This window comes from Trachurus japonicus, chromosome 22 (genome assembly GCF_045865225.1).
Source record: "Trachurus japonicus isolate A0001 chromosome 22, Traja_1.0".
NCBI lineage: Eukaryota > Metazoa > Chordata > Actinopteri > Carangiformes > Carangidae > Trachurus > Trachurus japonicus.
The window spans coordinates 264,722-292,358 of record NC_140928.1 but is presented as its reverse complement, the minus strand read 5'-3'; the positions used below and the strand labels follow the sequence as shown (position 1 = coordinate 292,358).

Here is a 27,637-nt window from a genome sequence, read left to right as displayed (position 1 = left end):
CATGACTGTGAGGACGCTACCTAGCAACATGACTGTGAGGACGCCACCTAGCAACATGACTGAGAGGACGCTACCTAGCAACATGACTGTGAGGACGCTACCTAGCAACAGGACTGTGAGGACGCCACCTAGCAACATGACTGAGAGGACGCTACCTAGCAACATGACTGTGAGGACGCCACCTAGCAACATGACTGTGAGGACGCTACCTAGCAACAGGACTGTGAGGACGCCACCTAGCAACATGACTGTGAGGACGCCACCTAGCAACATGACTGTGAGGACGCTACCTAGCAACATGACTGAGAGGACGCTACCTAGCAACATGACTGAGAGGACGCTACCTAGCAACATGACTGTGAGGACGCTACCTAGCAACATGACTGTGAGGACGCTACCTAGCAACATGACTGTGAGGACGCTACCTAGCAACATGACTGTGAGGACGCTACCTAGCAACATGACTGTGAGGACGCTACCTAGCAACATCACTGTGAGGACGCTACCTAGCAACATGACTGTGGGGACGCTACCTAGCAACATGACTGAGAGGACGCTACCTAGCAATATGACTGAGAGGACGCTACCTAGCAACATGACTGAGAGGACGCTACCTAGCAACATGACTGAGAGGACGCTACCTAGCAACATGACTGTGGGGACGCTACCTAGCAACATGACTGTGGGGACGCTACCTAGCAACATGACTGTGGGGACGCTACCTAGCAACATGACTGTGGGGACGCTACCTAGCAACATGACTGTGGGGACGCTACCTAGCAACATGACCGTGAGGACGCTACCTAGCAACATGACCGTGAGGACGCTACCTAGCAACATGACCGTGAGGACGCTACCTAGCAACATGACCGAGAGGACGCTACCTAGCAACATGACCGAGAGGACGCTACCTAGCAACATGACCGAGAGGACGCTACCTAGCAACATGACTGTGAGGACGCTACCTAGCAACATGACTGAGAGGACGCTACCTAGCAACATGACTGTGAGGACGCTACCTAGCAACATGACTGAGAGGACGCTACCTAGCAACATCAATGTGAGGACGCTACCTAGCAACATGACTGTGAGGACGCTACCTAGCAACATGACTGTGAGGACGCTACCTAGCAACATGACTGTGAGGACGCTACCTAGCAACATGACTGAGAGGACGCTACCTAGCAACATGACTGAGAGGACGCTACCTAGCAACATGACTGAGAGGACGCTACCTAGCAACATGACTGTGAGGACGCTACCTAGCAACATCAATGTGAGGACGCTACCTAGCAACATGACTGAGAGGACGCTACCTAGCAACATGACTGTGAGGACGCTACCTAGCAACATGACTGTGAGGACGCTACCTAGCAACATGACTGTGAGGACGCTACCTAGCAACATGACTGAGAGGACGCTACCTAGCAACATGACTGTGAGGACGCTACCTAGCAACATGACTGAGAGGACGCTACCTAGCAACATGACTGAGAGGACGCTACCTAGCAACATCAATGTGAGGACGCTACCTAGCAACAGGACTGTGAGGACGCTACCTAGCAACATGACCGTGAGGACGCTACCTAGCAACATGACTGAGAGGACGCTACCTAGCAACATGACTGTGAGGACGCTACCTAGCAACATGACCGTGAGGACGCTACCTAGCAACATGACCGTGAGGACGCTACCTAGCAACATCAATGTGAGGACGCTACCTAGCAACATGACTGTGAGGACGCTACCTAGCAACATGACCGTGAGGACGCTACCTAGCAACATGACTGAGAGGACGCTACCTAGCAACATGACTGTGAGGACGCTACCTAGCAACATGACTGAGAGGACGCTACCTAGCAACATGACTGAGAGGACGCTACCTAGCAACATCAATGTGAGGACGCTACCTAGCAACATGACTGTGAGGACGCTACCTAGCAACATGACTGTGAGGACGCTACCTAGCAACAGGACTGTGAGGACGCCACCTAGCAACAGGACTGAGAGGACGCTACCTAGCAACATGACTGAGAGGACGCTACCTAGCAACAGGACTGAGAGGACGCTACCTAGCTAGCAACAGGACTGAGAGGACGCTACCTAGCAACAGGACTGAGAGGACGCTACCTAGCTAGCAACAGGACCGTGAGGACGCTACCTAGCAACATGACCGTGAGGACGCTACCTAGCAACAGGACTGTGAGGACGCTACCTAGCAACAGGACTGTGAGGACGCTACCTAGCAACAGGACTGTGAGGACGCTACCTAGCAACATCACTGTGAGGACGCTACCTAGCAACATGACTGTGAGGACGCTACCTAGCAACAGGACTGTGAGGACGCTACCTAGCAACATGACCGTGAGGACGCTACCTAGCAACAGGACTGTGAGGACGCTACCTAGCAACATCACTGTGAGGACGCTACCTAGCAACATGACTGTGAGGACGCTACCTAGCAACAGGACTGTGAGGACGCTACCTAGCAACAGGACTGTGAGGACGCTACCTAGCAACAGGACTGTGAGGACGCTACCTAGCAACATGACTGTGAGGACGCTACCTAGCAACATGACTGTGAGGACGCTACCTAGCAACATGACTGTGAGGACGCTACCTAGCAACATGACTGTGAGGACGCTACCTAGCAACATGACTGTGAGGACGCTACCTAGCAACAGGAGGACGTCTCTGAGCTGGACGTGTGTCTGTGATGCAGCTTTGTCTCTTGTCTAGATGAAAATTAAATGAAAAGATCTTTCATTAGCTTTGTATCTGAAGGAGGATGAAGAGGAGGATGAAGAGGAGGATGAAGAGGAGGATGAAGAGGAGGATGAAGGGGAGGATGAAGAGGAGGATGAAGAGGAGGAAGTCATATTAAGCGGGGCTGCTGCGGCCCGGCGGCGGTGGCGGTGGCGCGCGCTGACCGGCCGGCGCTGCAGCAGCTGTGCAGTAATTTTGCGCCGGTCCCTGAAGTCCAGCTCTGAGTCGGAGAGCAGCCCCCCCCCCCCCCCCCCAACGACAGCAGTCATAATGGTGGTCGTGCAGCTGGTAACTAGCTGATCCCCCCTCCTCCCCCCCGGGAAGCTCTTTTCATTTAGCCGGCGCTGCTCGGCTGTAATAAACTGTAATAAGGCGGCCGAGGCGCAGCGCTCTGCAGGGAGCAGCAGGTAATGAAAGAGCGGCCGCCTCCAATAAAGCTCCTCTAACACCCTGCTTACGGCTCAGCCTCACAGCCCATCCATCCCATCATCCATCCCATCATGCCCATCCAGCCCGGCTCAGCCCGGCTCGGCTCGGCTCGGATCGCGGCTCCGCCTCATTAACTCCCACTCACTGCTCCACTCACCGCTCCACTCACTGCTCCACTCACTGCTCCACTCACTGCTCCACTCACTGCTCCACTCACTGCTCCGCTGGAGCTGCTGCAGCGAGCCGAGCCGATGGAGATGCTGATGATGATGGTGTCTATAGAGAGCCGAAGCGGAAGCAGGAAGTAACGGCGCCATGGGACCTCAACTCTGAAAAACTCGCCATTCAAATGAATGAGACTTAAAGTTTTATTTCGTGATCCGATTGAATTGCGCCATGAGAAAAAACTCTGTCCTCTAACTGTTTAAAACATCACGTTTCATGAAGAGAAACCAGCAGTTTGTTGTAAAACGGCAACAGAAGAATGTGTTTAGTGTGAAGACGCTCTAGGACTACAGATCTGTGTCCCACTAAAAATACGTCACCAACTGACACGGGAAAGGGCGGCATTTGGTCACCATGGTGACGTCACCTACGCCACCTGTAGTCTTTCTGGTTACGGACTCTTCCGAATTTTATTCTACAATAGCTTTACAACAAACTGCTGATTTCTCGGGATGAAACGTGATGTTTTAAACAGGTAGAGGACAGAGTTTTTTCTCATGGCGCAATTCAAACGGATCACGAAATAAAACTTTCAGTCCCGTTCATTTGAATGGCGAGTTTTTCAGAGTTGAGTTCCCATGGCGACGTTACTTCCTGCTTCCGCTTAGGCTCTCTATAGTGGTGGTGGTGATGATGGTGCCGTCTGACATCAGAGTCATCAGAACATGACGACTAAAACCACCACCGTCAGACAACTGGACCTCAGTCCTGGTTCTAGTCCAAGGTTATTATAGTTTTAAAATGTTCATTAGTTTTTTATTTTTTTAGTTTAGTTTTAGTGAGTTCAACAAGTAGTTTTTATTTAGTCTTAGTTGTAGTTTTTATTGAGTCTTAGTTGTAGTTTTTATTTAGTCTTAGTTGTAGTTTTTATTTAGCCTAGTCTTAGTTGTAGTTTTTATTTAGTCTTAGTTGTAGTTTTTATTTAGTCTCAGTCTTAGTTGTAGTTTTTATTTAGACTTAGTTGTAGTTTTTTAGTCTCTGAAGATGAACTTGTTCCCTTTTAGTTGCATCCATCCCATAATGTTCCCATCAGTCCTCATCAGGTTCCATTCACTCTTATCTAGCTGTGGGTCGTACTCCAAGTCGTCCCATGTTGAGCTGTGGCGTTTTCTTCCTGCAGCTTTAGACATCGACAAGAAAACTAGAAAGAGCATTTCCTAACGGAAAATGTGAGTGAATGCTGAAAGCCGTTGCTGAAGCAAGGCTAAATTAGCAGTAGAAATTGACAAAGATAGAAATGGCATGTAACACAAGCAACTAAGGCAGGAAGTGAACCCTGGACCTCATGATTGGCAATAGGGCAAAATAACCTCTCAACCACAGAGAAGATGAAACATACTGAGTTTTATAGTGATAAATCAAACACTGTCTGATGCAGCTGTAGTTTGAATAGTTTAAACAAAAAGCAAGTTATCAGAAATCAACAGAGGAAGACTGGGGGAATGATTCACTAACAAAACGTTTAGGGCAAGATTTGAACCTGCAACCTTACGGTCATCAGCCTAGTGATCTAACCACTTGACTACAGTTGCATTCAATGAGAGGCAGGTAAAAGAAACTCCTGTACTGACTTCCGCTTAAAAAAAGTGTAAATGAGCCACACTAAGTAAGTAGAGGACTTTTTTGTGATGTGTGACTATTTTGTGGTGAATTCAAACAAAGTATAATGCCCATTCCAGCAAATTACAAAGTTGAACTCCTTCTACTCTGCCGTTAAAAAAAATTGTACTTGATTGACCAAACGCCATACACACTCATTGAAAAGTGTGAAATTTGTCAGAAATCCTCATGTGCTTTTTAAGGGTTTATCTCAATAATGATAGAAGATATGAAAAAGTTATTTTCAAGGTGAATACATTAGAAGTTTGTCTACAGCTCAGAAGCTGAATGAAGTCTGTAGGTGAAAGTATGTGGAAGCAAATGAGGTTCAAAGTAGGTGCAGTAGTTTCAGAGTTTGAAACCTGTTCCAATGTATTTCCTATGGGACCAAAAAATCTGAACTATTTGAATATTTAAAAAAGTATAAATAGTATGAAAAGTTAAATAGTTCTGATCATGTCCAGAAAAAGCTGCATGTTTTGATATATTAATTGTTAAAATGGCACAAAGTATGAAGGACTAAAATGCGGTCCAAAAAGAATAGTAAGTATAAAGAAAATGGCGGCGAGGAAGAAGAATAACTTGTTATCTAGTTTTATTTGACTAGATTACTGTTCCACTGCTGGTTTTAGTTTTAGTTTAAACTATAAAAACTGAACCGTCACCGAGTGGATAAATCACCTGCTGATTATTGATAATTGATCAGGATGGTGACAGTAACTCTCCTCCCTTCCTCCCTCCAGCGAGTGGAAACGACATCGTCATAGTAACAAGTTTCATGAACAAAGGAATCAGATGATGAAGATGAAGATGAAGATGAAGAACAAACAGTGGCAGCAGCAGCTTCACATTATTCATACACACACACACACACACACACACACACACACACACACACACTTCAGCTCACACACAAAAACACACACATTTACAAAGGCCGCTCTCTCCTTTAGGAAAACACACACACATACCTACACACACACACACACACACACACACACACACACACACACACACACACACACACACACACACACACACACACACACACACACACACACAGTGCTGACAGATGGAACATGCTCCTCCATATTCTGTCCCTCATAAAAAGGATTGTGGCCTCCAAAATCAATTACCCTCTCATCCTGGGGGGGAGGGGGGAGAAGGAGGGGGGATGAGGGGGGATGAGGGGGGGTAAGGGAGGGGTGAGGGAGGGGGGGGGGGGGGAGTGTGTGTATTATCTCTAATTAGATTTTCCGGCTCCTCGAACAGGACGAGAGCTCGTTTCACGGCTCTTAACGAGACAGAGGAGGTGAAGAAAGGAGCTGTTATCTGGTGTGTGTGTGTGTGTGTGTGTGTGTGTGTGTGTGTGTCTGTGTGTGTGTGTGTGTGTGTGTGTGTGTGTGCGCTCACATGGTAACAACAAACTCAGTGTTGATGTAACAAACACGTTACCCACAATGCACCTGGGACCGTTTAGTCCAGTGTGACGTCGTTCCTCCGGCGCTCACTGCAAAAACTCTGAATCTGTCCAGGAATATTTCTCTCATTTCTAGTCAAAATTAAATTCACATTAAAAAGCAGCTTGTTTTTAGACACTTTTTACTTCTTTCAAGCAGATTTTCACTTGAAATAAGTAGAAAAATCTGACAGTGAAGCAAGTTTTTCTTTCTTATTACAAACACAAAAAACTTGCTTTCACTGGCAGATTTTTCTACTTATTTCAAGTGAAAATTAGTTTGAAACAAGTGAAAATGATCTAAAAACAAGTTAATTTTTAGGTGATGAGTCTTATTTTAAGTGGAAAGAGTTTAGTTTTGACTAGAAATGAGACATTTTGACAAGAAATAAGACAAATATTCTTGGAAAGATTTTGAGTTTTTGCAGTGTGGTGTCTGTAAGTGCTGCTGAAGTAGAGATTTCTAGCTCAGAGTCTGAGGAAAAACTCTTTTATATTATTTGTCTTATTTCTTGTCAAAATGTCTCATTTCTAGTCAAAACTAATCTCTTTCCACTTAAAATAAGACTCATCACCTAAAAATGAACTTGTTTTTAGATCATTTTCACTTCTTTCAAACTAATTTTCACTTGAAATAAGTAGAAAAATCTGCCAGTGAAAGCAAGTTTTTTGTGTTTGTAATAAGAAAGAAAAACTTGCTCCACTATCAGATTTTTCTACTTATTTCAAGTGAAAATTAGTTTGAAACAAGTGAAAATGATCTAAAAACAAGTTCATTTTTTATCTTAAGTAGAATGAGATTTGTTTTGACAAGAAATGAGACAAATATTCTTGGTGAGATTTAGAGTTTTTGCAGTGATGATGTCACTCTGATGTCACTCTGGCTGGACCAATCAGGTACCAGAGAGAGTGACCATGTGTGTGTTTGTGTGTGTGTGTGTGTGTGTGTGTGTGTGTGTGTGTGTGTGTGCGTGTGTGCGTGTCGTACTGTTGCAGGCGGCGTGCACGCAGCAGAGCCTCGTCTCTCTCCTCATTGGCCAACAGGAGTCGTGACATCAGAGCCTGATCTCTGTCCCTCTGAGCCGCCAGAGCCTCCTGCAGCACGGCTGGGGGGGGGGGGGGGGGGGCACACACACACACACACACACACACACACACACACACACACACACAGAGTTAAACCAGTGCAACAGTGTCGAACTCGTTGCTGTTGAAACAAATATTCAAATATTGAAGAAGTTGCGGTTTGATGAGATGAGATGTGATGAAGAGCAGGGTAACCCCCCCCCCTCCCCCCGGCCCCCCCCTCACCAGCTGGTCTCTCCCAGTCCTCCTCCTCCTCCTCCTGCCCCCCCCTCAGCTCCTCCTCCACCTCCTTCCTCTGCAGCTCCTTCTCCTTCTGCAGCAGCTTCTCCTGCAGCTGGAAACACAGCAGCTGATAGGTTAGTTACTTCACTGGACCTCCAATCAACCAATCACATCACATCAAATCAAATCAACTTTATTTGTCCTACAAGGGAAATGTCATAAGTGTCATAGGTAAAAGAATGTTACGTCAAAATGTAAAAAGCAAAAGAAAAGAAAAGATTATGATAAAGATTTTATTCTGTGGGTAACGGGGGCGGGACTAGATCAGCTCTAGCTTCTCCTGCTTTCCCTCTCGGCCACGTGGATCGTATTATTAAACTAAGATGAAGTGTGATAATGATGATTTAATGGACATGCCTGAAATTAACTAATTGATTGATTGATTGATTGATTGATTGATTGATTGATTGATTGATTGATTGAAATGTGTCTTGGGCAAGTGGCGTCGTAACAGCTGCTTTGTACATAGAAACACAATACATCCACTACAACACTAACGATGGCAAACAACAACACATCCAAGAGAAGAGAAAGACAGAAAGTGGAGAGAGAAATAAATAGTTTAAAATACTCATAATACACGTTCAAATAAAAACAAGGGATGTTGGACCAGGACCAACAGTTCCTTCCTCCTCTACCTTCTGGTTGACGTTCCTCAGCGCGTCCAGCTCCTTCAGGAGGAACGAGACGTTCTTGTCCTGGTCGAAGGTCCGAGGTCGATCCGCCGAGGCCTGAGGAGGACTGAGAACCAGAACCAGTTAGAACCAGAACCACAACACACACAGAAGAAGTCTCTACTAGAGCTACTTTTAGAAAAAGTGCCTGGTCAAAAAGAAAAAGTGAATTATTTATGTGAATTCCATGTGGTTTCTGTTTCTGTTTGGTTTTGTCTGAGCTCTGATTATTTAGTTTGGTGTCTAAATATGATGATGATGTGTCTTGTAGCTGAGCCCTGATTGGCTGCTGCACCACACGTTAATAAATATATATTCATTCATTCATTCACACACACACAGCAGCTGAGGACAATGGAACCAGCACGGCGATGTGGGTTTGATAAACCACCAGAATCAGGAGGTCTGGACCAGTTCCTGGTCTGGACCAATAGCTGAAGGACCTGTAGACCACGTGTCATATGTTTACAAACAAGCTGCGTGTTGACGAGGGACCGTGTGAACACAGACCGGAACAAAACTTAACTGCAACAAAGTCTCAGTTCTTCCCTCTGGTCCGGACCGTGGTCTGGACTTTCAGGTGTGAAAGCGACCCAGGTCCGGTTGCACCACCTCTCACTAAGTGTTTACTAACCTTAGTAAATGTGTAAGTGTTTACTAAATCTAGATTTAGTCATTACTAAATTAAAATGTGTTGCAGCAGTTTTACTAGGAATCAGGTAGAGCTAGTAATGACTAAGGGTTTAGTAGTGGTTTAGTAATGACTAAGGGTTTAGTAGTGGTTTAGTAATGACTAAGGGTTTAGTAGTGGTTTAGTAATGACTAAGGGTTTAGTAGTGGTTTAGTAATGACTAAGTCCTGAATTTAGTAAAGAGATACGTCAAACTGGTGCAGCCCCCCCCAGGTCAGTGCTGGTTGTGTTTTAATGTGAAACTCAGCTGTGGTCACATGGTGGCCTGAGGCGGAGGCTCTGATTGGCCGAGCTGCGAGCTGGTCAGTGGTCATTGTGAGTTTCATAAAGAGTTGCAGTGTGCCGTGGGGGGGTCGTAGGGGGGGGTCAGGTCTCTACAGTGCCGTGGGGGGGTCGTGGGGGGGTCGTAGGGGGGTCGTGGGGGGGTCAGGTCTCTACAGTGCCGTGGGGGGGGTCAGGTGGCGGTGGGTCGGTGGCGGTGCGTAGCCTCGGCGACATGTGGCAGCGTGTGGTGTCGTGGTGTCTTTAATAAGCTGCTGCTGTTCACCTGTAATTCTCTCATATCACCTTAAAGGTCAGGCTGTCTAATAACCAGCGGGTAAATAAAGATGGCTGACTGTCGCTGTAATTGACTCTTTCTACTTTAGAATATCAGCTGCTTCTAATCAGCCTCTCTCCGCCTCCACTGCTTTTACTATGCTGCTATTCCCGTCTCGCTCCGCGCCGCCGCCGCCTCTAATCACATCAGGCTAAATTTAATAGTTCACGTTTCTGCATCGACACAAAAGCAGCAGAAAGAGACGAATTAGAATCTAAAGAAAGAGGCAGAGCAGTTTAATCACAGGCAATAAACTTTTTATTAACTCTGCTCTGAACCACACAACCACCGTCACTCACTCACTCACTACCTATAGACACACCAGGACCAGGACCAGGACCAGGACCAGGACCAGGACCAGGACCAGGACCAGGACCAGGACCAGAATCTGCAGTATGCGAAACATTCCTGGATGTCGTACTGATTCATAAATATCTCCAGTATCTGACCAGTCTACATTGTGTCCTGTATCCCACAATGCAATGCTCCCTGACGTCTAACCGTAACCACAGACGGTTTAGAGTAGTGAAGTATCTTTACCATGGACCGTAACTATGTTATATAGACCGAATCTCCTTGTTGTTTACATTCTACTTCCTGGTAGAAAACCAGCTGTAATGTGAATGAGATCAATAGTAACAACCAGAGTTTAGCTATATATCATATTTTTCACGCCCTATCACCGTTTAGACAAATCTGAAATGATTGAAGAAACATTACTATTTCTGTGTGTGTGTTTTGTGTTGCTATGTGTTGTATTTATTCAGTTTGGGGGAATCACAGTGTCTAGAAAGCATCAGTGGCTCAGCTGACAGGGACAGCTAACGGTAGCTAAGCTAACGGTAGCTAAGCTAACGGCGGTAGCTAAGCTAACAGCAGCTAAGCTAGCGGTAGCTAAGCTAACAGCTAACGGTAGCTAAGCTAACAGCAGGTCGTCAGCTGTTAAAACCCTCCCGTTGTGGGACACCACATGAAACTACTCCAGTTAGCTCAGTCATGTTGGAACTCAGATATCCGCTGGAGAAAATATTTTTTCATGGAGCGTTTATTGAGTCACTGAGTTATTAAAGTTAAACAGGTAGCTAACCGTTAGCCCGGCTAATCTCTGATAACCATGACTAATTACAAAAATGTGCACACGTAAATAGTAATGTTTGTCCAGTCATTGGTTTTATAAACTTTACAAACATCAGATTAGTCTAAACGGCGATATAGTGACATGAAAAATTAGATAAATATAGTGAAACTCTCGTCCGTCACTATTGTTCTCATGCTGGTTTTCTACCCGGAAGTAGTTCGTCCTATAGTTTAATAAAATAAAACTTACTGCAGACTGATGTGTTGATAGTAAAACATGTATTTCTTGATGTAAATGTGGTGGTTTGTGTCCGTAGGCTCCAGAGCCCCGAGGCAGCGCTGCTCTTCTGTCCAATACACACAGGAAGCTTCACTTTACATTCACACTAACTAATGCTACTGATACAGCTGTTAGATTTCATCACTGAGACCAACATTTATCTCCTAGAAATACTTTAACCAGCCGGTGGTAAACCTCTAAAAACCTGCGGGTAAGTTAATTAGCGATGGTTTTCTCCCCCGGGATGAGGACGGAGGTTGGCCGGCCGAGCAGCTCTAACGGAGTTTGTAGTTTGCTCACTCACAGTTTTTGTTTTTCAATCCTGGTTGGTTGTTGTTGTTGTTGTGCGCGACGTAGAGTTTGTTTTTTGTTTGTTTGTTTAAACAAGCAAAAAAGATAAAAAGTACTGTTTATTATCACTGATTGAAATGACAAACAAACAAACGTATACTATCTATCTATCTATCTATCTATCTATCTATCTATCTATCTATCTATCTATCTATCTATCTATCTATCTATCTATCTATCTATCTATCTATCTATCTATGGATCAGCTTTCACCTGTGGTCAGTGAGCAGGTGTCTCCTGGGGGTGGGGCTTCCACCGTCGTCAGGCAACGGCTCCACCTCCATCTCCACGGCAACTCCGGCTGGACGGGAGGGGGAGACGGGGGAGACGGGGGAGACGGAGACAGAGATGGACTTCCTGTGGGACAGGGGAGAGACGACAGGGGAGACGGGGGAGGCTGGAGGTTCCTGGAGCTGCTGAGAGACTGAGACACAGAGAGAGAAACCAGTTAGTGACATCATGGTCAAGGTGAATGGATGAAGGTGAATGGATGAAGGTGAAGGTGAATGGGTGAAGGCAAGACAATTTTATTTGTATAGCCCGTTTTTACAAACAGTTTGTCTCAAAGGGCTTTACATCCCATCATAACAACATCCTCTGAGGAAAAACTCCATGGAAAACCCTTTTAACAGGGAAAAATTGGAGGTGAAGGTGAATGGATGAAGGTGAATGGGTGAAGGTGAATGGATGAAGGTGAATGGATGAAGGTGAATGGATGAAGGTGAATGGATAAAGGTGAATGGATGAAGGTGAATGGATGATTACCCTGCGTCCTCTCTCGGAGCTCCTCACTCACTCTGGCGTCTGTCCTGTAAAACACAGATTCTGAATGAAGCTCTGTTTCTATGGAGACCTTTATTTTGAAGGGTCGTTGAGAGACCTTTATTTTGAAGGGTCACGATGTAGGGATGTAACGATGCATCGTGACGCGATTAAAAATCGGTACAAATGCGTGGGATTTGAACCAGTTGACAGAAAAAATGAATCGCGAATGTGAGAGAAGTCAAGTCACGTGACTAACGTCGCTACGTAGGTACAAGGGAAGACATGGCGATGCTAGGCAACAACTTTGAAACAGAGGATGCACCGAGCGGTTTTAAACCACCTGTGTGGCGGCTTATCAGGGCTGTGCTACATGCTACATGCTACATGCTAGATGCTACACGCTACATGCTAGATGCTACCTGCTACCTGCTACCTGCTACATGCTACATGCCTGTGCTCAGATTGAATCTGCCCTGCAGCAACAAGAGGAAGAAGCAGAGCAGCGTATCAGCTGGTCACTATGGAAACGGCTGTGAGTGCGGCGAGTGAAAGAGTCGGAGCTAGAAGATGCGCTAGCGGCGTTGTGTAGGTCTGCTGTAGGTACGGGACGCCGCGTGTGTGTGTGATGATCGCAATCACAACGAATTAGCGATTTAGCGCGTTTAGCATTTATTAGTGCTCCAGCGACCTGTAGCAGCAGCAAAGAAAATAAAATAAATCATCACAACAAGAACAAAGTGTTAGTTTCTCTCTGTGATTGGATAGTAATGTCTTTCTGTGGCGGGGAGAGCAGCTCTGTGATTGGATAGTAATGTCTTTCTGTGGCGGGGAGAGCAGCTCTGTGATTGGATAGTAATGTCTTTCTGTGGCGGGGAGAGCAGCTCTGTGATTGGAGAGTCTTTCTGTGGCGAGGAGAGCAGCTCTGTGATTGGATAGTAATGTCTTTCTGTGGCGGGGAGAGCAGCTCTGTGATTGGATAGTGTCTTTCTGTGGCGGGGAGAGAAGGCGCTCTGTGATTGGATAGTGTCTTTCTGTGGCGGGGAGAGCAGCTCTGTGATTGGATAGTAATGTCTTTCTGTGTTGGGGAGAAGGCGCTCTGTGATTGGATAGTAATGTCTTTCTGTGGCAGGGAGAGCAGCTCTGTGATTGGATGGTAATGTCTTTCTGTGGCGGGGAGAGCAGCTCTGTGATTGGATAGTAATGTCTTTCTGTGGCAGGGAGAGCAGCTCTGTGATTGGATGGTAATGTCTTTCTGTGGCGGGGAGAGCAGCTCTGTGATTGGATAGTAATGTCTTTCTGTGGCGGGGAGAGCAGCTCTGTGATTGGATAGTAATGTCTTTCTGTGGCGGGGAGAGCAGCTCTGTGATTGGATAGTAATGTCTTTCTGTGGTGGGGAGAAGGCGCTCTGTGATTGGATAGTAATGTCTTTCTGTGGCGGGGAGAAGGCGCTCTGTGATTGGATAGTAATGTCTTTCTGTGGCGGGGAGAGCAGCTCTGTGATTGGATAGTAATGTCTTTCTGTGGCGGGGAGAGCAGCTCTGTGATTGGATAGTAATGTCTTTCTGTGGCGAGGAGAGCAGCTCTGTGATTGGATAGTAATGTCTTTCTGTGGCGGGGAGAGCAGCTCTGTGATTGGATAGTAATGTCTTTCTGTGGCGGGGAGAGCAGCTCTGTGATTGGATAGTAATGTCTTTCTGTGGCGGGGAGAAGGCGCTCTGTGATTGGATAGTAATGTCTTTCTGGGATGTTTCAGAGTTAAAAACACCAAGTTTCTACTGTTTCTACTCTACACTATATGTGTTCAGTCATGTAGCAGAGATATCTGATTGTTTTCTGACTGTTTGTTGTGGTTGAAAGAATTGCCCCCATGGGTTAGCGTTGTGGCTATCGCTAGCGCCGGGTAGCCATGGTAACTCTGGTTCGTCTGCATCAATTTTAGTCGCGTTTTTTGCTCCAACCAACACTGGGTGAGGACAACGATTTAGGGGTCAGAAATGGACAGAATTCTCCTTTAAGGGGCTTAGGACGGTGTATGATCTCCAGGCTGAACACGGAGCAGTCTGTTGGGGACAATGACATCACTTCCTGGCGCCACGGCAGCAGTAGCACATACACAATGAATGGGTTTGTGCAGTTTGGTGTGAAAGGTCGTTTATCATCATTATTATTAATTATTATAGAAACTATAATTATTTCTCCCTCTGGCGACAATACAGACTGAGACTGACCTGCAGCCTTCGATCTTTAAAGAGCTTTGAGTTCCTCACAGGAATGAAATAAACTAATGATTTACACCCTTGTGTGTGTGTGTGTGTATGCACTGCATTTGTCTTATTTTTCTATATTGCAGTTTATCTCTGTAAGTGTGTGAATGGCACTAATATAACTGCTGCTACTGTAGTCTCCATCACATTCTGGATGCATCCATTGTCGACTTGCACTTTACCTATTTAAACTTGCACTTGCCCTTTAGAAACTGGCACTTTACAGATCACATCACTTTTTGTCTAGGTATGACTGTGTATATGATTGTGAACCACTGTGTAATTCTTGTGTATTTCTGTCTGTTTGTGTGTTACCTGCCAAGGGACTACGGATGCAAATTAGCAAGTTGCTAACTCTGCTAACGCATTTACATTTGTGCACACATACGGATGTTCATTAATGTGTATTGTCCCTTTTAAATAAATTAATAAAATAAATGTGTGTGTGTGTGTGTGTGTGTACCTGTGTGTGGCCGGTGAAGGAAGTCGTTGTCTCAGCTCCACGTTCACTCTGGTTCCTGCAACACACAAGTTCACCTGTTACACACCTGAGTTACACACCTGCTGCAGTCCACATGAGTCCACATGAGTCCACATGAGTCCACATGAGTCCACATGAGTCCACATGAGTCCACATGAGTCTACATGAGTCCACATGAGTCCATGTCAGGACCAGAACTAGAACTAGAACCAGGTCCAGGCTGTATTATCAGTTATTGAATAATTTCCTCTTTCTCTGGTTTTCACTTTGAAACTTTTCTCATTTCCCTCCGTCCTCTGCCCCCCCCCCCCTCGCCCCCCCAGCCCCCCCCCCTGATCTCCTTGTGGACTCAGAGCTAATTGAGCGGCGGCTTCTTCTTATTATTCATGTACAATTACAGATGTGATCAGGTCTTAAATCCTCCTAAATGACCGTTCATGCCTCGCGCTCGCTTTGAAGTCTCGTCAGAGATGGAAAATCTGCAGAAAAAAGGGAAAACACAAAGGCCAATCAGAGAGAGCCAATGAAGAGAGGGAGGGGGGGGGTGTGTGTGTGTGTGTGTGTGTGTGTGTGTGTGTCGCCCCCCCCCCCCCTCACACACACCACCCACCAGCTCCTTCTTCATGTAATATAAACTAAAGTCCATTAATTTTTTAAGCTGTGTTAAATACATTTTGAGCAGAAAGTTTGGTGCAGTGGTGTAGGGGGGGGGGCAGGGTGGGGGGGGGGGGGGCTCCAGCTGACTGCATGAATATTAATGACGGTGTAACGATGATTAAAGAGGCTTCAGCTCAAATCCAACACAATCCGCCTGTGATCCGGCCCGCCGCCGCCACGCCGCCGCCACGCCGCCGCCACACCGCACATGAATTTAGATACCGACATTAAACCAGAGAGAGAGGCAACTTATGCAGAACACACACACACACACACACACACACACTAACACACACACACACACACACACACACACACTCAGATATATGTGGTACAGTACATAATATCTACATCACACAAACAAACTGTTCGTTACAGCAGAAACAATTAATGAACATTAATCAGCAGCTGATTGATTTGACTGATGACACACACACACACACACACACACACACACACACACACTAACACACTAACACACACTATCACACACACAAACACACACACTATCACACACACTAACACACACACACACACACTTCTGCGGCTTTAAAAACCAGAAAGTTTGAACCCGTGTCTGGGTTGTTTAACAGCTGATCTTAGAGATGCACATGATTAACCATTTAACTGTTTAACAGATAACTAGAACTTTGACTGATCAATACTATCGGTTATTTATGAATTATCTCCTTACGTGGACAGCTGCAGACTTCCTCTGTCTTCAGTCAGTTTCACAGGACTGACAGGATGAAGGTCAGATTATACATGGAGCTACACGGACAAACATGTGCATCACTCTGCTCTACAAAGGCAAAGTGCACTATCTGCATTTTTTTTCTGACCAATGAAAGTGTTAAAGGCATCTTCTCTTCAATCTGGTAGAATTTGATATTGGTAACGTTACTGCTAAAATTTCCAGAGTTATCGGACTTTTTATTTTGCTGCCCATCCAAAAAAGCACTGTGAAACCAAGGCAACGTGCAGTATCTATCTGCAAAGAGTAACTGTACTCCCTACATCCCATAATTAACTCTACGATTCCACTGGAGTAAAACCAAGGCAAAGTGCAGCATCTGATTGAAAATTGGTCAGAAAGACAAACTACAAACTACATTTAATCCAGTCCACCTTCATCTAATCAGTTCTAGACTTGGTAGTTATTCATCATTTGATGCTTCAACCTGACAATTAACGGTTAATAATCGGTTAACGAGCGTCGTAATCTGATTGGTTAACGGTTAATAATCGGTTAACGGTTAATAATCGGTTAACGAGCGTCGTAATCTCATTGGTTAACGGTTAATAATCGGTTAACGAGCGTCGTAATCTGATCGGTTGACGGTTAATAATCGGTTAGCGAGCGTCGTAATCTGGTCGGTTAACGGTTAATAATCCGTTAACGAGCATCGTAATCTTATTGGGTAACGGTTAATAATCGGTTAACGAGCGTCGTTATCTGATCGGTTAACGGTTAATAATCGGTTAACGAGCGTCGTAATCTGATAACGGTTAATAATCGGTTAACGAGCGTCGTAATCTTATTGGTTAACGGTTAATAATCGGTTAGCGAGCGTCGTAATCTGATCGGTTAACGGTTAATAATCGGTTAACGAGCGTCGTAATCTGATCGGTTAACGAGCGTTGTAATCTTATTGGTTAACGGTTAATAATCAGTTAACGAGCGTCGTAATCTTATTGGTTAACGGTTAATAATCGGTTAACGAGCGTCGTAATCTTATTGGTTAACGGTTAATAATCAGTTAACGAGCGCTGTAATCTTATTGGTTAACGGTTAATAATCGGTTAACGAGCGCTGTAATCTTATTGGTTAACGGTTAATAATCGGTTAGCGAGCGTCGTAATCTTATTGGTTAACGGTTAATAATCAGTTAACGAGCGCTGTAATCTTATTGGTTAACGGTTAATAATCGGTTAACGAGCGCTGTAATCTTATTGGTTAACGGTTAATAATCGGTTAGCGAGCGCTGTAATCTTATTGGTTAACAGTTAATAATCGGTTAACGAGCGCTGTAATCTTATTGGTTAACGGTTAATAATCGGTTAGCGAGCGTCGTAATCTGATTGGTTAACGGTTAATAATCGGTTAGCGAGCGTCGTAATCTGATTGGTTAACGGTTAATAATCGGTTAACGAGCGTCGTAATCTGATTGGTTAACGGTTAATAATCGGTTAACGAGCGTTGTAATCTTATTGGTTAACGGTTTATAATCAGTTAGCGAGCGTTGTAATTTTATTGGTTAACGGTTAATAATCAGTTAACGAGCGCTGTAATCTTATTGGTTAACGGTTAATAATCGGTTAACGAGCGCTGTAATCTTATTGGTTAACGGTTAATAATCGGTTAGCGAGCGCTGTAATCTTATTGGTTAACAGTTAATAATCGGTTAACGAGCGCTGTAATCTTATTGGTTAACGGTTAATAATCGGTTAGCGAGCGTCGTAATCTGATTGGTTAACGGTTAATAATCGGTTAGCGAGCGTCGTAATCTGATTGGTTAACGGTTAATAATCGGTTAACGAGCGCTGTAATCTTATTGGTTAACGGTTAATAATCGGTTAGCGAGCGTCGTAATCTGATTGGTTAACGGTTAATAATCGGTTAGCGAGCGTCGTAATCTTATTGGTTAACGGTTAATAATCAGTTAACGAGCGCTGTAATCTTATTGGTTAACGGTTAATAATCGGTTAGCGAGCGTCGTAATCTGATTGGTTAACGGTTAATAATCGGTTAGCGAGCGTCGTAATCTGATTGGTTAACGGTTAATAATCGGTTAGCGAGCGTCGTGTTGAAACACTGAAGGAAACGTTAACACAGTTTTTTAGAAATGGTGATGTCACAATGACATCACAGTGTGGTTCAGGTCTGAGACTCTGAACCAGCTCTCTCTCACACACACACACACACACACACACACACACACACACACACACATTCCTCCACAGAGATGAATAGCAGCTACTTCAGTCTGTTCAAACAAACCAGAGTCTGCAGCCCACCCTCATCTAACAATACAGAGTGTGTGTGTGTGTGTGTGTGTGTGTGTGTGTGTGTCTGTGTGTGTGTGTGTGTGTGTGTGTGTGTGTGTGTGTGTGTGTCTGTGTGTGTGTGTGTGTGTGTGTGTGTGCGGACCACCCACTCTGCAGATTAATCACAGTTCACACGACCAACTTCTCCCTCGTTCTCTCCTCATTCACTCTCATCCTTTGTGTCGTTGTGTTAGATTAATCTACTGACCACAGTGTGTGTCTGTGTGTGAGTGTGTCTGTGTGTGTGTGTGTGTGTGTGTGTGTGTGTGTCTGTGTGTGTGTGTGTGTGTGTCTGTGTGTGTGTGTGTGTGTGTGTGTGTGTGTGTGTGTGTGTGTCTGTGTGTGTGATCAGATGAAGCTCTGATCAGTCGTCGTGACTTTTTATCAATAAAGTTTATTCAGGTCATTAAAGTGAAGAACTGAAGTCCTCTGATGTGGGCGAGAGACACTGACAGATGATGGAGAGAGAGAGAGAGAGAGCAGTAATCAGTTACTACAGGTACTACAGTAATCTGAGTACCGTCACCATGGCAACAACCCGGCCCCAAATATGCAGAGCAGCTCCTACAAAATAAAAGCGTGTTAACACAAACAGACCGCGGATCGGTGTCGTCCTGTGTTTACACGTGTACCGAGTGGTTGTTTCCACGGTAACCTCCAACACTGGTGTGTGTGTGTGTGTGTGTGTGTGTGTGTGTGTGTGTGTGTGTGTGTGTGTGTGTGTGTGTGCAGCTCTCAGCTCATCATGTTTAACGAAGCTCAAAGTCAAACTCCAAACAGAACCCGGTCCTCCAGCGGGTTTACACAGCAGATTACCGAGCACGCTGCCGTTACCGCGGGAACCGCCTCCTCCTGACTGTGAGTGTGAGTGTGGCCGTTACCGCGGGAACCACCTGCCTGAACCCCCCCCCCCCCCCTCCTCCTCCTCCTCTCAGGTATCGATCACTGTGACTCGTCGATGAGGTCGAACACGTGAACTGATCCTGAGTCAGAGCTTCATCTCTGCTGCTGCTGCTGCTGCTGCTGCTGCTCCGTCTCCATGACGACAGCGCCCCCTGCTGGACTCACTGGGCCAGCACCACCACCATGGTTACTGCCTCCCTACTCATCATCTCTGTTAACACCATCACAGAGAGACTGGATCAACGTTACGGAGGAAACAACCTACAGCTCTGGAACAAACACTAAGAGAGCACTGAGCGAACATTGTCCTTCTCTGTCCACTCTGATCAAACAACGGCTGTTTCTGCTGAGGAAATTGAGTTGAGTTTTAATGTGAGCAAAGACATTTTAACAGTTGTTTACAGATCACTTATTGAGTCAGTCCTAACTTACAACATCTCATCCTGGTACACGTTTCTTTCTGTCAAGGACAAAAACAAATTGTCACGCATCCTCAGATATGCAAGTAAAATACCAGTCGTCCCTCTCAGACCTCTCTGTCCACACACAGACAGTCAGACGTAAAACCACCATCCTACACGACCCCTCTCACCCACTACACAACTCCTTCCAACTTCTTCCCTCAGGCCGTCGCTACAGGTTAACCCTTTAGCCTTTAGCAAGGACAAGCTTAGGGAAGAAATCATTCATCACATCCGCCATCAACATCATCAATAATTCACTATGAAATCTTCTAATGTTCTTTTAAGGTTTTTATTCTGTTTTTACTTGTGTCATTCTGTATCTTGCTTGTGTCAGTTGCCTGTTTTTATGTCATGCTAAACTGTGTTTTTATGTTTTTTTTGCGCACGTATGCACACGTCTAAGACATAAATAATGTCCACTGCTCTGTGCAGGGGACAAGAAAGGTTTCTGATTCTGAGTTTGTTAACAGCATCTCTACATGTACGACAGTCGTTCTTCTCTTTTCTTTTCTTTTTTAAACACCAACACAAACACAACTCCTTCTCCTTAATGAGACACTGATGAGGTCATCACCTGATGAGGTCATCACCTGATGAGGTCATCACCTGAACCACATCTGGTTTTAGAGGAAGATTATAAATAAAAACCACTGCTGATTAAACATCGACATTATCCCACTAAAACTGGTTTATAAACTCTTCCTGAGTTACAATATTCTAATAAATATCAACATGTTTTCTTTACATTATTATTATTATTATTCAAGGTCTGAAAAGACTTGATATTTCTGTTCTTCAGACTAGTTTAGTCATTAGCCAATAAAAGCTCTAAATGACAATATTTTTATTTCAATTTTGGGAGAAATGTCATCAGTAGTTGATAGAATAAAACAAAAAAATTTAATTTTACTGAAACACATAGAAATAGTGAAACCAGAGAAACTGATTATTTTGGGAGTGGTCTCTTCATTTTTTCCAGAGCTGTGTATATATGGAACAACTGACTAATAGAATAAAGACTCATCATGACCACCATTGTAAACAACCAAGTATTGAGTGCATAGAAGAAGGCCAACATTTCAAAAAAAATCCTTTGCAATTTTCAATTTCAATTTTGGAGAAACTGATTTTTAGGTCTTCACTGAATGTTAGTCATAATTATTACTATTAAAATAAACTGAATAAATAAAGACATGGGATGTTTCATTCAGTGTGTAATGGACATATAGGCCTATATAATGTGTTAGTTTCACTTTAATTGAACACATTCTACATCGTGGAGGCGACGTCTTTAGAGCTTCCTTCACCTCTGAAACGGGGCAGAGCTCCGTGGAAACACCTGCCTGACACAGCAACGTAGGGAACCGTGCATGTCCACGGGGGAAAAACGTTGCGTGTCTACACGGGAGGTCGGCTGTTATCAGTAGAATCAGAGAATCAGAGGCAACCATGAATGAGTCGCCTCAGTTTCAGGTGACTGTCACTGTCAGCCTGTTAGAGATGATGTAACTGGTGTTTACCTCGGTACATGTCCACCAGAGAGTCCCTGAGCTCCCGGCTGCTGCACTGGGACAGACCGGACTCCTCTGGACCGGGTCCACCGGGTCCACCGGGTCCACCGGGTCCACTGGGAACAGGACACTCACATCACAACACTGAACCAGAACCAGAACCAGAACCAGATTCACTAAACCGTCTGAAGAAAAAACTTAAAGGGATAGTATAATTTTTTAAAAGTGTGGTTGTATGATCTCCAAATAGCCCCTAAGTACTTTAATTGCAGTAGAAGACTCTCTGCACTCCTCCCGTTAGCAACGCACAACGAACACAGTTTTTATTTGGACCTAACCAACTCACGTATCCCTCCGCCCAGGGTTAGCGCCCGCCGATCAGCAGTTGGTTAGGTCCAAATAAAAACTGTGTTTTTCCTGCAAAAAATTATATTATAGTGAACAATGGAACTGTGTATTTTTTTTCAGGTAAAACCTCTTTTAGGCCGTGAAAATAGGCCGTTTCTTTGGGTCTGTTCACAACACTGTATGTTGTAAATCTCTGGGCAGGGCTATTATGGGCTGGCGTTGCTAACGGGAGGAGTGTAGAGAGTCTTCTACTGCAGTTAAAGTACTTAGGGGCTATTTGGAGATCATACAACTAAACCTCACTTTAAAAAAATGATACTATCCCTTTAAGATCTTTCTTAAGAACATATTGGTGAATCTGGCCCCAGATCTCCTGTCTCTCCTCCTCCTCTCCTCCTCCTCCTCTCTCCTCCTCCCCTCCCTGTCTCTCCTCCTCCTCCTCTCCTCCTCCTCCTCTTCTCCTCTCCTCCTCCTCCTCTTCTCCTCTCCTCCTCCTCCTCTCCTCCTCCTCCTCCTCCTCTCCTCCTCCTCTCTCCTCCTCCTCCCCCCCCCTCTCCTCCTCCTCCTCCTCCTCCTCCTCCTCCTCCTCCTCTCTGTCTCTTACTCTACTTGTCGCTGCAGACTGTTGATCCTCCTCTTCGCCCTCTCCAGCGCCTCCTGAACGTCCGCCGCTCGGCCGGACGCCATCGACACACACACACCACCTGACCGTCTCCACGGCAACGCACTCAAACACACCTGACCGTCTCCACGGCAACGCACTCAAACACACTCTGCACCACCTGACCGCTCTCTCTAGGCCTGTGATTGGCCGACGACGCTCGGAGACTCTAGACCTTCAGAAGCTCGTTAAGTATTGATGAGCTCACGGGATCGGGTGATGTGTCGGTTGCTAGGTTACCGCTCGGCATGATGTCACAGGTGAAACATCCCACCGACGGGCTGCTCTGATTGGTCCAGTGAGCTGCTGCAGCGTTTCAGTAACGACTCAACGTATTGATTGATTGGTTGATTGGTTTTATTGATAACAGGACATTTGCATTGTGGGTAAAGACAGTGATGACATCATCCGAGCAGCGATGACATCACCCCGGCGAGCAGCGATGACATCACCCCGGCGAGCAGCGATGACATCACCCCGGCGAGCAGCGATGACATCACCCGGCGAGCAGCGATGACATCACCCCTGGGCGTCCTGCAGCAGCCGGTCCATGAGGACGACGTCCACTCGGTGTTTCATGACGAAGCGCCCGTTCAGGTGGAAGACTGGGATGTCCCAGCGGTACCGGGCCAACCACACCTCGTTGCCCGGGAGACCGATGTCCACCTGCTGCAGCACGAACTGGGGACAGGACAGACCATAATACACATCCATGGGACAGACGGAGACGCTCGATGTTACATCATCACTGGATCACATCTTGTTTTGTAGCGGGAGCTCCCAGTGTTGGAGCCGTGAACTGGGCGTCAACGCAAATCACGCGAGATTTGGACGGACCAGGAAGAGCAGTGCTGGGAGCTTCTGCTACAAACAAGCTTAAAACATAGACTTATTTAATTGTTTTCTGAACAATTTCTCATGTCGGAGCTTCAATACCAGAGGGACATTACAGACGAGCAGCATGGAGGTATCTGGATGTTTTTTGGTGTGTCTTTTTGTTATGAAGAAAAGTGAGCTCCGTTCTCAACCGTCATATGGACATGCACTGCTACGCCGAGACCCCCTGTAACTCAGAGAAGCCACGGAGGACTCTGAAACTTCTCCCAGCCCTTAGTCCACATGAGGGGGAGGAGAAAAGGAGGGACATTTCAATTTTGGGTGAACTATCCCTTTAATGTGAATGACACCGGTTCAAGTGCGTTTCCATCTCAGACCTTTCTATCCAATAAAAAGCCGTAACGACGTAATGACGTCATGTGCTGTTTTACGATCATACTGGCGTCCAATCGGTTTCTTGCAGTTTATATATAATATACTTATTGATCCCCAGATAGTTGGATGGAAACACGGTCAGTGATGACATCATCAGTGTGAGACGGAGGAGGAGGGGGCGGAGCCAGACTCACCTTGTGTTTGATTGGCTCCAGAGCTTCTTTTGCTTCGTCACACAGAGGACAGGGGTCCTGCAGACACACACACACACACACAGGAAGTACATCACAGCTGGCCTATGATGTCACACAGACAGAGTATGATGTCAGAAGGAGAAGCAGCAGTGAGGTCACAGAGTATGTGAAGCCATTTCAACATTTAACAGCCAGACTGGACGTGTTGTAGATCTCTGTGATTCAGTTTTACCTCTTGTCAAAAAAAACATTTCAGATCCACAACTACGTACTTCCCCTTTAACCATTCATGTGTATGGGGTTTGTCATTACAGATATCTACAGTTCAGTTGCAGATATCCACTATGTGAATTACACATATCTGGAACCAATGTTCCCTCTCATTTTCAAAACTCCTGAGCAGAAATTCAACTCCCCTGACGACCTGCTTGAGCGACTGTGAGCGAAAGCTTAAGCGAACACACAGTAGCTACGTCCACATGCTGGTGCTCTGGCCTCACCTCTACAACTCCAAACATCAATACTACTGGCTATTACTATAATGATTAATAACAGATTATTTTGACAACATTACCTAGGCTGCTCCATATCTAGGTCAGTTACAGTTCATGATAACAAAATACTATATTGTTAATGCAAAATAGGTTTTGCATGTATTGCCATATGAACAATGTGAAAAAACTAACTAACATCAAGTTGGTGTCATCAACTCTTGGCACAGAAGCATCTTGATATGAACAGTAATAATAATTCTCAAACAAAAACTTAAATCGTAGTTGCACTACAGACCACGGTTAAGGTCATAGCTACATTTCACAATTGGAAGCCACATTAGGGAGAAATGAACAGTAAACTAGTCGGGGATATTTGAGTGTGCAACTTTTTTTGTCTTCTGGGCAAAGAGGTGGGGGGACAGTGAGCAATTGCACAGTAAAACACCTGAGAGGGAACAGTGACCACTAGTACGAATTCCAGTTACAGATATCTACAACTTGATTCTGACTAGTCATAATTCCAGTTACAGATATCTGTAATTCACCTCAGTTACAGATATCTACATGTCCCTGTTCAGATATCTGTAATTAAGTTTTGACTAGGAGAAATGAGGTTGTAGATATCTAGAACTAGTACCAGTGGTAATTCAGTTCCAGATATCTGTAATTCACATAGTGGATATCTGTAACTGAACTGTAGATATCTGTAATGACAAACCCCATACACATGAATGGTTAAATAGTCCAGTCATTTTATGAGAAAAGGTTAAACAAATTGCAACAGAAGCAAACTCAACTGATTTTGTATCCTCAACATGTCCTGATTGAGGGAAAAAAAGCCCCGAAGAATCCCATTAGGGGAAAGTTTCGAAAAACACCCAAACATATCCCATTTATACGCATATAAAACATTTTTTTCACATGAGTAGGGTAAAATTTTTAACCTTTAGATATCTCCATGAAAATTACTGAGTTGATTACTTAAATTAAGACAAACAAAAAATGTATTACAAGTTTTTTGAAATTCTTTGTTAACATGAGAAAATTTGCATAAATCTGCATAAATTCGCATAAATTGCACCGTTTTGACGGGACATGTATATATGAAGTTGCTGTGGTGGTACCGGCATGGAAATTGGAGTGAGTTGACTCCATCGGTCAACCGACAAGTTGACCACTTTAAATTTCAAGATGACTGTAAAATCCCCTGATTCGCACAAACTGAAATACGCTGCTATGGCCGGGTTTTGGTTGATTTTTCAAGACAGCCACATCCTTAGTAGAGCAGGTATGACATGAGCCAACAGTGCATAATCCAATTACGTATGGCTAATTTGCATACATACAGCACCTGATCTAAACATTGGGTAGAGCAGGTGAAAATGTTTTGTTCAATCTTGTTAACATATTACAGTTAAAAAACTTAAGGAATGGAACCAATTTAGGCCCATGAGCATTAATAGAGACGAAGCAGGTCAGACCTGCTCTACTAAGGATGTGGCTGTCTTGAAAAATTGCAGTCATCTTGAAATTTAAAGTGGTCAACTTGTCGGTTGACCGATGGAGTCAACTCATTCCAATTTTCATGCCGGTACCACCACAGCAACTTCATATATACATGTGCCGTCAAAACGGTGCAATTTATGCAAATGTATGCAGATTTATGCAAATTTTCTCATGTTAACAAAGAATTTCAAAAAACTTGTAATACATTTTTTGTTTGTCTTAATGTAAGTAATCAACTCAGTAATTTTCATGGAGATATCTAAAGGTTAAAAATTTTACCCTATTCATGTGAAAAAAATGTTTTACATGCGTATAAATGGGATATGTTTGGGTGTTTTTCAAAACTTTCCCCTAATGGGATTCTTCGGGGCTTTTTTTCCCACACTCAGGACATGTTGAGGATACAAAATCAGTTGAGTTTGCTTCTGTTGCAATTTGTTTAACGTTGACCCCTTTTTTGGCCTAAAATTACTGGACTAAAAGGGGAAGAACGTAGTTGTGGATCTGAAATGTTCTTTTTGACAAGAGGTAAAACTGAATTACAGATATCTGGAATAAAAAATCCAACTATTCAAAATGTAGTTAGGACCAGTCAGAAAGACGTTGTTGATATCTACATTGTCCATTCTGGAGAGTCAAACTCAGTCAAACTTTTAAATGTTAAAATGGCTTGTTGCCATAACAGAGGGGGAGGAGTCAGTTACCTTGGTGAACAGAGTGAGAGTGGGCGGGGCTTTGGTAGAAAAGGGGCGGAGCAGCCGCAGAGGACAAGTCCTCAGGAAAGACATTTGTTTCTGAGAAGGAGAAGAGACAAATAAAAGTGTTACTGACCTCGACCAGGTTGCCCGTGGCGACAGCAGCGGACCAATCACAGAGCAGCAGGATGAGGATGAGGATGAGGTGGAGGAGGCGGAGCTACAACCGCGGACAACGACGACGCCAGAAATGTGTTTGTCAAAGTTTTTCCGCTGCAGAACGATGACGCTTCGTTTGGTTCGTTAGAACTCAAGACCAGAAGACCAGAAGACCAGAAGACCAGAAGACCAGAAGACCCTGACCTGGACTCTGGCTTCATTATGAATTATATTATTATTATTATATATTATATTATTACTTCCCCCAAACCTCACTGCAAAAACTCAAAGTCTTTCCAAGAATATTTGTTTCATTTCTAGTCAAACTAATCTCTTTCCACTTTAAATAAGACTCATCACTTAAAACTTCACTTGTTTTTACATCATTTTCACTTGTTTCAAACTTGCAATAAGTAGAAAAATCTGCCAGTGAAAGCATGAATGAATGAATGAATGAATGAATGAATGAATGTTTTTTTAATTTTATTTCGATCACAGCATCACAATTTCTGCAAAACAAATTCAAGGTAGTAACAAGTAGCTACTATACAGCTGGTTGAAAAGGGTTGAGGCTGCTGCTGCCTCGTTTCATTTCATTATAGAAACCAGAAGCAGTCTGATGCATACACACACACACACACACACATACACACACACACACACACACACACACACACACATACACACATACACATACATACACACACACACACACACATACATACACACACACATACACACACACACACACACATACA

The 27,637-nt window shown here is 44.6% G+C and overlaps 1 protein-coding gene across 1 annotated transcript in view; it reads right to left on the bottom strand.

The window, feature by feature from the left end:
* The window catches only part of mipol1 (mirror-image polydactyly 1), an 86,402-nt gene that overhangs the window by 44,448 nt on the left and 14,317 nt on the right, over nt 1–27,637 (bottom strand). The window contains exons 3-8 of the mRNA XM_085767964.1: nt 15,010–15,064; nt 12,283–12,326; nt 11,731–11,941; nt 8,485–8,587; nt 7,790–7,898; nt 7,467–7,584 (exon numbers count right to left, since the gene is read on the bottom strand). Of these exons, the coding sequence (XP_085624090.1) occupies nt 7,467–7,584; nt 7,790–7,898; nt 8,485–8,587; nt 11,731–11,941; nt 12,283–12,326; nt 15,010–15,064 (640 nt within the window). The remainder of the gene's footprint in view (nt 1–7,466; nt 7,585–7,789; nt 7,899–8,484; nt 8,588–11,730; nt 11,942–12,282; nt 12,327–15,009; nt 15,065–27,637) is intronic.